This window comes from Amblyomma mixtum, chromosome 7 (assembly GCF_055824585.1).
Source record: "Amblyomma mixtum isolate Tamu chromosome 7, ASM5582458v1, whole genome shotgun sequence".
In the NCBI taxonomy this organism is placed as follows: domain Eukaryota; kingdom Metazoa; phylum Arthropoda; class Arachnida; order Ixodida; family Ixodidae; genus Amblyomma; species Amblyomma mixtum.
Window position 1 is genome coordinate 27,887,975 of NC_143018.1, and position 12,961 is coordinate 27,900,935.

General features: G+C 50.3%; 1 protein-coding gene and 1 pseudogene across 4 annotated transcripts in view; one reads left to right on the forward strand and one right to left on the reverse strand.

Annotated features, from left to right (window-relative positions):
* Nucleotides 1–9,369, forward strand: part of LOC149335435 (uncharacterized) — a 43,963-nt pseudogene extending 34,594 nt beyond the window's left edge.
* Nucleotides 9,370–11,456: 2,087 nt separating this feature from the next.
* LOC149335436 (multidrug resistance protein mrp-7-like) overlaps nucleotides 11,457–12,961 on the reverse strand; it is a 60,528-nt gene continuing 59,023 nt past the window's right edge. For all 4 annotated transcript variants that reach the window (XM_089552125.1, XM_089552121.1, XM_089552122.1 and 1 more), the window contains one exon: nucleotides 11,457–12,172. In XM_089552125.1, the coding sequence (XP_089408251.1) occupies nucleotides 12,022–12,172 (151 nt within the window). In that variant the 3' untranslated portion in view covers nucleotides 11,457–12,021. The remainder of the gene's footprint in view (nucleotides 12,173–12,961) is intronic.

A 12,961-nucleotide genomic window follows, 5' to 3' on the forward strand; every position in this document is an offset into this window, starting at 1 on the left:
CTGTTGCTGTCTTGCCAGGGGGAGGCATCACGCCACGCCGTGGCGTCTTCTGGTTGTTTCGCTGCCGCCCTCCCCGTGTAGCGCCGGCATTGGCTCCCTTGGGTGGCGTCCTGGGCCCTGGCTGCGGCAACTTGATGAATTTCGCGGTGCATTCGCGGGAGCTGGTGAGGTGCGGGCCCCCGCAGATTAAACAGATAGGATTGCAGACGTGGGGGGCCATCCCCTCAGTACCAAGCCCCACGTTTTGGCCACAAAGGCCGCATCTTTCCTTGACCGGGGTGGGACAGTTGTCCACCCGGTGCCCCAGTGTGCCGCAACGGTAGCACGCTGGCACTGTTTTTTTGTACTCCTTGACGGGAGTCAGTTCTGCGTTATAGTGGACGTAACGCGGAACAGTGCGTCCCTCGAAAGTCAGCACAGCTACGTTTGATTGTCCCAGCTTGCGCACATGAACTAGTTCACCACCGCGCCACTGCACATTATCTTTTAGTGACTCACTGGTTTCTAAGTTGTGAACAGATATCACACCGCGACACACATCACCGGTGAGCTTGAGGTGGCCGTGAAATGCGAGCGATCCTCTGCTGGTGTTAAGTTGAATGTCCGTGAGGAGCTTTTTAACCACTTCTGGGTTCTGCGTGCCACAGACGATGATGTTCTGTTCCCAATTTGGCCGCGTCACGGTGCGGCTCCTGCCGTATTGAGTGTGTGGTGTGCGGTGTCGGTGCGCGTTCATCGTATTTAGTGAGCGTGCTTCCCCCCGCGATGCTTGGACATTATGGACCCTTTGAACATTCTGTGCTGTGAATGATTTTGTGTGAACGGCGACAGCAGTCGCCGTCGTGTACTTGTTTCCTAGCTTGTTTGAACCGAGCGACACTAGTCGCTGCCTTGTTGTTTTTGTCTTTGTGAGGGACTGTGGTCCATTTGTATGAATTATGGGTCCAATAAACTTCTCTTTGAGAAGGTTTTTAACACACTGGACACACGTGTTTTGAACGTTTTGTACGTTTGTAGGGCGACAGTAGTCACTTTAGTGTATTTTCTGGCGGCATGTGGTATCGAGAGACGCTAGTCGCTTTGTTTTAGTTCTGTTTTCTCTGAGGGACAGTTGTCCCTAGATTAAGGCTCCAATAAATTTCTCTTTCATCATCCATTAAAATGGCGACTTCTGTAGCGTAATACGCCAGTTGGGCTCTTGTGACTTCGTCACAGCCTGCCCTCAGGTTGTGTCACCTTCATTTTACACTAGGGCGCAGAAAGTCGCCATCGTCACAGCGTAGCGGACACCTGCTTCTGCAGCTACCAGTCCTGATATGGCAGTTGATAGACAGACAGTTGAAATTTTGGTCTGTTCTTTGGCTTTCACTCGCCGTGCTCGACTCAGAGGTGCGGCGGTCTGTTGAGCCACTCTACTTCGGTGAAGTTCTACGCGTTCTCCCGCCGTGCTCGTGAGAGGGATTGGCGGTCTGTTGGGACAGGCCTGCTCCCACCTTGGACGAAAGCTGGGACTTCGGGATGCATGCTGCCCCCCACACGTCAAAACACACAATTAAATAAGTTTCCAAAACAAATCGCGCCAATCACAAACATTTCCACTCCCTAGGCGGAGCGCTATGTCCCTCTCCAGTGTTTGCCGTCACTTGAAAACAAAGCGCGCAGAAAACGACGAAAACGAGAGAAGACAAAGACAAGCGCTATTTCCTTGCCTTTTTATCATCTTCGTCCTTGTCGTTTTCTACAGGCTTTGGGATTACCAACTGGCCCAAACCTACACCTTATTGTTTCCCATCACTCCTGAAGCGGACCACCAATCACTATGACACGCGCTCTCTCGGTGGTCACTACAGCGCCGCTAAATTGCCAAGTCACAGGCCGATCTAGCCGAAGGGACTCGTTCTGAAACGCCTCCCCCGACTAACCATATAATAACGAGGGGAGGCCCACAGGAGGGAGAAAGGCTTCGGGCTCCCACAGGGTCTTTCGAGGTTGCGTGTTGAGATGATGAAAGACGGTGTGTTGATGAACGCGACACTGACAATTGCAAAGTAACTGACGTCAGAAAGGGTTGCAACAGGCGCTGCGATAATTGGGAAATCTATGCATTCCACTCTTAAGGTGACTTAAACGTCTCCACAATTATTTTTTTTTCTGTAGCCTCTGCCATGCTACTTTATCGTGCGGACTTCAGCAGGACAAACTCAGTTAACTTTTTCTTAGACTCTGTATGGCTTTCAGCATTTGACACAGCTTTCGCGTAGTGTTCCTTTTTGTTGTGTTGTCTCTTTGACTCTGCTTTGCTTCGACTTTTAAACAGTTTTGCGGAATTGTTTTGTTTTGGCTTCTGTTCTTTGTTTCTGCCAATTGCCTCACGATGAGCGGACAGCAATAGATGATAATTCATTCTTTTGTTACTCGTTTATTTTGGCTCTTCCTGGTCATTTAGTCATGCAGTTTTTAGGTACCAGAGTGACGTTGCGTCGCCTCGATGTGCTGTTTCTTCCAGGCTGTGTGCAATGATGTGTATCAGTGTTAGATAGATTTCCCACGCCTGTTGCTTTATCTGGTCACGTGAGTCTTGGATGGCATTATAAAAGTGTCGTGTCCGGTCGCTGTGTTGAATGCAGCGAAAGACGCACACGGTACTTTTAGACTTCGTTTATTTAAAGCTGAAGAGGGTGCGACCAGCGTCGACCGAGGCAGCAGCCGAACTGGCCGCCCGAAGAAAGGAGGGAGCTGAGAAGCGTCCACGGGAGGGAGTGGCTTCCCAGAACAGGAGGAGGGTGCGGGGGCGCACCGTGGGGGGGGCATCCGGCGACAGCGTGCGACGAGGGGCAAGCGGTCGTTAGGAGGAGGATTGAGTGGTCGTTAGGAGGAGGATGCGAACTGTCGTTAGGAGGGGAATGCGAGTGGTCGTTAGGAGGGGGCGCACACACACAAAAGCAATAAGGGGACACAACACTTCCTTCCCCCTTAGAAAGTTGCCTGGTATCGTGCAGGGGGTCGGCGCTCACGCGTGGAGGCGCGCTGGCTTTGTGCGCTCGGGGGAGAAACACTTGTAGGCTGGCTGTTGTTCGCTGCGTCTCCCAGGTCTGTCCTGGGCGAAGTCTCTTCTTCCGGGAAGGGGTGCCAGGCTATGTGGGAAGATGGTGCACGTGTTCTCTCCGCTGGCGGACAGCTCTCAGACGGCGTCGTAAATCTACGCAGCTGGTTGAGATGTCGGCGTGCTACTGTGCCATGTATGTTGACGAGCCAAGAGCGCTGGCCTATGCGTCTGACAATTGTAGCTTCCTCCCAGCGTGGCTTTTTCAGAAACTGTCGGGCGAGGACGCGCTGCCCCTCATTAAGCGTGCCGCAGCGCGGAATTGCTTTTTCTTCCCGGAACGTCTCTGCCTTTGGCTCGGGGAGGATGGCTGTGAGCTGGGTTCGCATTTCACGCTCGAACATCATTTTCGAGGGGGTCTCGCCTGTTGTGCTCTGAACCGTCGTGTGCTGCTTGAAGAGAAAGCGCGCAAGGCGGCGCTGCAGCGAGCCTGTCTGATCTCTTTCAAGGGCGCGTTTTAGCTCGGCTACGTAGCGCTCGGCTTGTCCGTTTGTCGCTGGGTGGTAGGGGGCCGATGTAACTGAGGAGATCCCGTTGTCGCGATAAAACTTGAGAATCTCCGCAGACACAAACGGTGTTCCGTTGTCCGACACTACCTTGCGCGGCAGGCCGAACGTTGCAAATAGTGATCGGAGGTTGTCAATGACTGCTGCCGAAGTCGTCTGTCCCATTTGCCTTATCTCAAGCCACTTTGTGTAGGCATCTACGACCACAAGGAAAGTGCAGCCCTCAATTGGTCCTGCAAAATCAATGTGCAGTGTGTGCCATGGTGTGTCTGGCTTTTCCCATTCTGGGACAGGAGCTTTCGGCGGGGCGCTCCGGCTGCTCTGGCAAGGCTTGCATTCTCGCACCACTGTTTCGATGTCGTTGTCAATGCCAGGCCACCACATGTAGCTTCTGGCACACTTTTTCATTGCAACGATGCCCCGATGTCCGGCGTGGATGAGAGACATAGCTTGTGCGCGTAGTTCTCTCGGCATCACAACTCGGGACCCAAATATGATGCAGCCGCGATGGGTGCTCAACTCTGTAGCTCGCCTGCGGTAAGCGTCGAAGTTGTCCCCTTTGAGTTTATGCACGTTGCCTTGTTGAACAGCTGTGTAAACTAGCCGGAGAGCTGCGCACTTCTGCGTAGATGCTGCAACTGTGCCTGCTGTAAGCGGAGGTTCTGGCAGTGCTTCGAACATCAGAACGTCTCCTGGTGGAAATGGTTCGTCAACAGTTGCGTCTAGTGGCAGACGGCTTAGCGCATCGGCGTTTTGATGTTTACTGCATATCATCACGCCTAGTGGAGAAAACCAATTTCTCCCTAGAAGGCTTGATCCTGTGCCCTTCACAACAAGCAGAGGTAGCGTATGGGTCTGGCCGTTGTAGTTAACCTGCACGTTGGCAGAGCCCAATAGTGGCAGATTCTGTCCTGACCACGTTCGCAGGTGCGTGTCGTCTTGTTGCAGGGCGGGTGCGTCAGATGGCCATGAAGTTCGGAACGTGTCCTCACTGATCAGAGTACAGGCTGCGCCGGAGTCCACCTCGAACTTAATCAGCTGGTGATGTACGCTTACTTCTGTAAAAATCTTCGGTCGCGTGCCGAGATTCATGGTGTTCAGGTCGTACAACACAGATGGCGTTGCTGATGTTGTTCCATGGAGATCAGATAGCGGCGTATTCTCTGAGGCGTTGACGCTGTGATTAGGCTGGGAAGGTGACTTTATCTTGGCAAGTCTCCGTTTCGTAATGCATGCTCTTTCGATATGCCCTCGCTTGTGGCAAAAATTACACGTGGCTGACTGGAATCGACATCCCTGGGGGTTGTGTTGGTCGTCACACCGCCAGCAGCGTTGTGCCTTTTTGACCGATTTTACAACAACAGAAGGCTTGCGCACCTGGTTGCTTGTCTGGTGTACCGGCTCGGTGTTCCGGCGAATCCCTCTCTGCTGGTGACCGGCGCTCTCCGCTCGAACGGCGATGTCGTAAGCTTTGCTGAATGTGAGGTCCTTCTCAGCGAACAGGCGCTGCTGCAGTGACTCGTCACTCAGTCCGCACACAAATCTGTCGCGTAACATCACGTCCAAGGGAAGCATGGTGGTGTTAGCAGAAGAAGCTGCGTCTCCCTCCTGCCCGGTAGCTGTTGTCGACAGCGTTCCAAAATTGCAGTCGGCAGCGAGCTTCTTGAGCGCGGCTACGTAGGCGCTCACAGTTTCTCCTCCCAGTTGATCTCGTCGTTGGAAGCGAGCCCGGCTGTAGACCTCGGATGGCCTTGGGTCGTAGTGCTTTTGCAGCGCTTTTACGATGTCGTCGTAAGACACTGCCGCTGGTGTGCTTGGCTGAATAAGGGCGCAGACAGTATCGTAGGTCTGCTCCCCGCACAGCGTCAGCAGGTTGGCCCTCTTCAAGGCTGGGTCTGTGATGTTGTTAGCTTCAAAGTAGAACTGAAGGCGTCCAACCCACGATGACCACGATGAGCCGTTGAATTCTGGTATCTGATTGGGAAACCCTCGCGTAGCCATGGCTTGTCAATAGCGTTGCGTAGCGCGGGTCGAATCCACTTTCTCGTCGCCACTGTCGTGTCCGGTCGCTGTGTTGAATGCAGCGAAAGACGCACACGGTACTTTTAGACTTCGTTTATTTAAAGCTGAAGAGGGTGCGACCAGCGTCGACCGAGGCAGCAGCCGAACTGGCCGCCCGAAGAAAGGAGGGAGCTGAGAAGCGTCCACGGGAGGGAGTGGCTTCCCAGAACAGGAGGAGGGTGCGGGGGCGCACCGTGGGGGGGCCTCCGGCGACAGCGTGCGACGAGGGGCAAGCGGTCGTTAGGAGGAGGATTGAGTGGTCGTTAGGAGGAGGATGCGAACTGTCGTTAGGAGGGGAATGCGAGTGGTCGTTAGGAGGGGGCGCACACACACAAAAGCAATAAGGGGACACAACAAAAAGCTGCTCGTTTCTTTGAATAAATGTGGGGTTTGCAGCCTTCGGGCTGCGGCCGTGTATCTATTTTTTCAGCCAGCGTCCGTTCCGGCGGACGCGGTTGTTGCGACGCGCGTCTTTACTCTCTCTTTCACTCTGTCCTCTTATCTTTCAACTCTCTTCTATCTGCACGTGGCAGCGGTGGTGGCTCGGCTTGAGCCAGTTGGCAGGCCCGTGCAATTTTCCTTTCCATCCGTCCCTCAGTCGCGACCGCAACCAACCAATAAATGTGTTGGTAGTCAGCGCCAGTCCTGTCCACTTCTTCGTTTGTCCTTGTCTTTTCGCGCTGCATTCTGTAACCATGATCACTGGCCAACAAGCCCAAACAGCCACTTTAGTTCAGTTGAAAGTCCGGCGTTGTCCTCTGCCCTCTTGTACTGCGTCGCGTTCTTCCCGCTGGTTTTACAGCAAGCAGCTGTTGAAGGCACCTTTCCCGGTTTTGCTGGCACTGCCGGCGTTACGCCGCTCCACTCTGATTGGTTACCTTGCAGAACGTAGCGCACGTCTTGACTACAACGCGCCACGCTTAGTGGTCCGAACACAGTCACGTCCTGAATGCCAGCATGGTGACGTCTCGCGCACTCATGCAGAGAAGGCGACCATTAACAATGAATAAGTAGTATTATAATCACCACTGCAAACAGCTCTCACTGAATCCTTCTTTACAGAGCGGCAACCGTCCTGTGTTTGTCTGTAAGGTCACGGACTAAGTGTTTCCATGGTCAGCACTACTAAGTTTCGCGGCATTTTTCGTAAATGCAAGCAACATATCTTGGGGGTGCGATCGGCTACTCTCAGGCAGAATTTCATTCTGTGTGACCAGGTGATCAACACGTCACAAGCGGACAACATTCACACTGATGCAGACAAAGCAAGATCATACCAAACTAACCCTCCAAAAACAAAGCTGCTTTTAATACGACATCATTAGAAGCCCAATGGGGCTAAAGTACTCCGTCGATCATAAAATTCCCCCATTAGTTTGACGGAAGGGACGTCACCGGACCGGAGCATAGCCATTGCTGGAAGGAAGTGATGTCACCAAATCGGAGCATTCCTATTTGCTGAAGGGGAGTGACGTCACCAGACGGGAAGTGACGTCACTTTCGGCAAAGGCATCCACAACTGCTAGTGCTATGGCCTTGGCAAGACACAGCACAGCTGGGTGTCCCTGAGAATTTTTGTTGCGGAAGCAACACTACGCTAAGGGTGAGCGATTTCGCGGAGCCCCGGAGAGCCCCAACTGCGCATGCGTGAGGAGCGAGTGTGAGACAGTTACTAAGTAATAACCTTCCCTCAAATACAATGTTCATTTTCTCCATAACGTAAATAAATTAGTAAATTGGTTTTTGAGGAAAGGAAATGGCGCAGTATCGGTCTCACATATCTCGGCGGACACCTGAACCGCGCAGTAAAGGAGGTAGGAAGGTAGGAGTGAAAGAAAGAGAAAGAGGTGCCGTAGCGGAGGTCTCCGGAATAATTTCGACCACCTGGTCGAAAGGGGATCTTTAACGTGCACTGACATAGCACAGCACACGGGCGCCTCTTGCATTTCGCCTCCACCGAAACGCGGCCGCCGCGGTCGGGTTCGAACCCGGTACTCCGGCTCGGTAGACGAGCGCCTTACCACTGAGCCACCGCGGCGGGTACTCCATTACGGCCCCTCTTTCTTATTTCACTCGCACTTCCTCCCTTTCTCTACACACAGATGACGGGTGACCGCCGAGATATGCGAGACAGTTACTGCTTAATTTCCTTTCCTTAAATACAATTTTCATTACCTTCATTACGGCCCCTCTTTCTTCTTTCACTCCCATTTCACCCCTTCCTGTACGGTGCGGTTCGGATGTCCACCGAGATAACAGAGAATTACTGCGCCATTTCCTTTCCTCAAAAAGCGTTGCGTTCAAAGGGCAAGGCATCGTGCCGAACGGGTGGTGGCGTTTCGTATACTCCCTGGCCGCGCTACAACACGCTGTCGCGTTCCACTCCTAAAGGCGAAGCTTAAGCGTCATTAATGAACAGGTAATTCGTATTTAGTAATTAATCAGTAATTAGCCATTAATTGGTAATTTTGTGATTACTTAGTAATTAGAACTCAATTATGTGTGACGTCATCAGATGGTGACGTCACCAGTGCCACAGGAGTTGTGAAAGTGGTGCGGAAAACGCTTTCACCTCTGCGCACTTTAGACAGTCAAAGTGCCCCCTGAGATGCCGCCGCCGCTGCGATTGCCGCGCCGTTGCTTCCGCAATTCGGGATGGCCATTGGTCAAACCACAAGTTCGGTACCCTGCCGCTGACGCACCAGGATCGGGCCAATCTGCCTCTATAAATAGCCTTTGTAAATAGAACGTGGAACAGTGTGGTGGAGGTGCTGGGTATTTTTTATAGCACGGTACTAACGTTCATGTGTTTTCTGTGTTAATCCAACATGGGACGCCGGCCAAAAATATTGACCCCTCCGCTTCTTTGAGGGCGTCTCTGTGAAGTAACGTTTCTTTCTGTCCAGCTCCGAGATAATAATAAGACCCTAGAGCAATGCTTCCAAATGTCACCAGCGGAAGAGCGGCTTACAATTGGCTACGGGATATCATTACTGGCGATCACGATTAGTTCGTCCTCTCTTTTACTCACGATTGGACGGCTTTTGTAAGCCGGCCAGTGCCGTAGGAAGGGGATTTTCGGGCAAGAAAGGTTTGGTTTGGTTTATGGGGTTTAACGTCCCAAAGCGACTGAGGCTATGAGAGACGCCGTAGTGGGGGGCTCCGGAAATTTCGACCACCTGGGGTTCTTTAACGTGCACTGACATCGCACAGTACACGGGCCTCTAGAATTTTTCCTCCAAAGAAATTCAACCGCCGCGGCCGGGATCGAACCCGCGTCTTTCGGGTCAGCAGCCGAGCACCATAGCCACTGAGCCACCGCGGCGGCTTTCGGGCAAAAAAAAAAAGAAGAAAACAAGCGTTATTAGTAGGGCTTTAGTTGTCTAGGTAAAAAATGAAGTACAGCCTCCTAATAGTTTTATCGTCATCTGTTTGTTTTTCAGGAACCGCACGGGCTCCACTATGCCGCCTTCCATCATTTTCACATACGTACACACAGTACACCTTAGCACGCATTCCAAGAACCGCACCTTGGTGATGACGGCGGGCGTTCCTTCGAAAGTGAAAGCCGGAAGAAACTTCACGAATCCCACAAAGAATCGGCTGAAGTCCTAGATGCAACAGCTCAAGAACTTGAAATCGAGCCCCAAGGCACCGAACAGCACCGGGACACCGAAACGTCGTGCACTACGAGAATAAACGCTCTCAGCGAAGTGTTGCAGTCAGCTATTCATGCAACGCGGCGTGTCAGTTTAAACGAAGAATGGGAAAGCTAGCCCCACTATAAACATGAATTAACCTATAAAGGAGTAAAATAAATGGAAGTAAGTGATCTTCTTAATAGGGGAAGGGCATGATGCCCAAACCCTGGAGTAGATCGCCTTCATTAAAAGTACGGAATATTTTTTGTGTTTGTCAAGAGAAACAGATTCTATTTTCGAAACATGCGCGAAGTTCTTGCATTTATCCAGATTTTATTTAACAGTACCTTTTGCTGGGCTAGTTGGTGTGACATTGTGTTCAGGAAAGTAAAAACAGCGCTAAATTCTACACAAAACACACAGAAAGACGGACAGGACGGGCGCTGTAAATACAGCGCCCGTCAGGAAAGTAAAAACAGTGCTAAATTCTACACAAAACACACAGAAAGACGGACAGGACGGGCGCTGTAACAGCGCCCGTCCTGTCCGTCTTTCTGTGTGTTTTGTGTAGAATTTAGCCTGTAAATACAGCGCCCGTCCTGTCCGTCTTTGTGTGTTTTGTGTAGAATTTAGCCTGTAAATACAGCGCCCGTCCTGTCCGTCTTTATGTGTGTTTTGTGTAGAATTTAGCGCTGTTTTTACTTTCCTAGCCAGATTTTAACGCGATAGAGTTAAAGACACCATTCACGGAAGGAACCGCCATATTTGGCGTTGACGTGTCCAGAAAATCGGGATTGGTCGAGAGGGTGGTGACGCCGCAACCACATGACTTTGCGCGGGTAATTCAAAGCGTGAGTAATTCACACAGCACAATACTGACGGCGTCGCAGCACAATTTCTGACTGGACTACAGGATCGTGACGTCTTTCCACCGCCATCACGTAGTTCCTCTAAAGAAAGGAAAGTAACTTTTTTTTTTCTCATCGTGAGGGCTGCAAAGCTGCTGACCGTTTCTTCTACTTCGAAGTATGAGAATGCATGCATGAGAATGCATGAGAATGCATGCATGAGAACTTAGACGTTTCCATTGTAGGTGTCAAGTATTTTTTCGTAGGTTCCAAAATGGAACCCGCGACCCTCTCATCAGTCCCATGTAGGGATATCCTGAGGAATACTTGAACGCTTAGTCAAGACGTTACGCAAGATGAAAAAAAAATGGCTGGGCGTTCAACGTGGCTTGAGCCTAGTTACACAAGAGAAAGCTCTCTTAACTCCACTGTCTCTAATCAAATGTCCAGGTCAAGGGTCAATGGTAAAGGTCAAAGGTCAAAGGTCAAGGTCATGTACCCAATGGTCATAGTCATATAATCGCGTGGTCATACAACCATACCTTGGGTCATACTACCACACAGCTTAAGTTCGGTTTGTCTTTGTGAGACAATGAAGGTCACTGATTCACATCGAAATCGGAGTTATACCCCGAGCAGTAGAGCTCCCGCTATAAAATCCAACTCAGGGATGAGTCTAAAGAACTGCAGTGCTGACCAGTGCTTGGCTCCATCCAGCTCAATGCATGCCGCTTCAAAGTGTCCATAGTCACGGTACTTCGCCTTTAATACAGTCAGTGAAGGGTGTGAGTTTCGTATTCTAAAAATTTGAGCTCATTCACAGTTAAAAAAGCCACTGCAGGCCTCCTGGCCCCCTTTTTGCCCCAGATGCACCCCCTGGAGCTCTGCACCGGGCGCGGACCGCACCCCCCTCATGACGCCACTGAGTGTTTGTACCTTGGACACATATTCCAGATTGCCACGGCTTAATGAACCTACGGCTTCCCTGTGCTTTTTTTCGGTCAACTATGCACGTATCACATGCTGACGACATGAACGTATGCAGCGCGGCGTCCTTAACTGAACGGGCATAAATAACGCCACTTGCCACATAACGCAGGTATAGCACGCCCGCATTGTGACGAAAAAATTCGATAAAAGCGGCAATGGAAATCATCGGATGAGTACGGCAACAGCAGCGTTGTTTTGAATAGCTGTAAAAGAGATACTGCGCCTTGTGGCTTGCCCCCAATGACACAATTTCTCTGCTTCCGCAGGAGTTTGTTTTTTATTGCCCCCAATGACACAATTTCTCTGCTTCCGCAGGAGTTTGTTTTTTATTGAACAAATAGGAAAGTATGAGTATAATTCTTTCCCATTGTATTCGATAGAGATCACGGTAGCGCACACTGACATCATTTGAATACTACACCGCCATATTCCACGTTAAATAATAAAGAGAGTGTGTCTAACGTTCCAGCCAGTCTTATTTTGGCATTTAGGTGATCACTTATAAGATTCACGTCCAACACCGGACTGGCCACAGTGGCCCATATACGTTTTCATAACTGAAGATAAATACATGATGATGTGCAAAAACATACAGGTGCTAGAATGTGAAAATTCAATGACGTCGCACAGTAGCAAGGCATGAACTAGAATGAATGTAGCTATTAGCTCTAGGCAAATGGTTCAAAGAAGCTTAATGGTATATATCACCGAACTTCTCTTACGTAACAGCGCACCGTTATTGGTAAACGGAAGAGGGCTAGCCAGTCACGGCTACCACAGAAACGCACAGTCCAATAACGGCCCCCAGTTTGATATGAATAGTTTTGTGAACCTCGTTTGGTTGGCTTTGAGAGCATGACATAACGAGTTGATCACAAAGTAGTACTGATCACTTCAGCTTTCCATTTGGGGCTATTAATTCCAGCTTCGACGGCCATGCTGTAGAACACCGAAGACGTGTCAGAAAGCAGCTGGGGCACGGTATCGAACTCTCGGACTCTGCCGTCTTCTAAGACGAGTATCCTGGAAAAAGAAAAATTAATACACATTTCAGAACACCATAACAGTGGCTGTAAAGAAACAGACAAGCAAAGTGAGAGAATTCTACTATGATGATAAATTTCCACGAACAAGCTTTTGAGGAAGTATTTTTTTTTCTCAGTCGCTTGAGCCTTGACTTTCTCGGCATTTATTTTGCTAAAAATGACGGTGCCTTTGAAGTCGTGATGACTGATGAGAAGTCGTGTGTCTGCTTTCCTGCATTGGACGCTTGGGATACGTACAAAGCTCATGGCAATGGTCTAGATTTCTGTTGAGAACTGGAGCATGCTGAACACTTCTCAAGCTTTTGTGTCACGCAGAGTTTATACATTGAGTTTGAGGTGCAGTTACTTAAGGTGGACACAAATGAAAGTTGACCTTTAATGCTTTTGGAAGAACACCACGGCAAAAGAGAAAAATACGCTTAAGAAAACAGACCACTTAATCCGTCCGAGTCCAGGAGTCTTCCTTCTTCCAATGCTCCTGTACCTGCCGGCTAATTCATCCGGTACACAAACCGCAGGAGAAAAAGTCTTGACTGCCAGCTAGATTAATTCTACAGCAGGACAAATGACTCTTGCAATGACCTTCATGTAGAGCTCTAAGGCGCTAGCCGCTGGCTGGGCAAATTGTCCGACCTCATCAATCTACCTTAGAGTTCAAAGAAAACAGATCAGCTTCTGTTTCTTTTTTTTCTCAATATCTCCTCGGTCACTCTAGAAGGTCACTGCTTTCTGTTCAGTGCACTGTATTTCACTGTAGATTTCAATT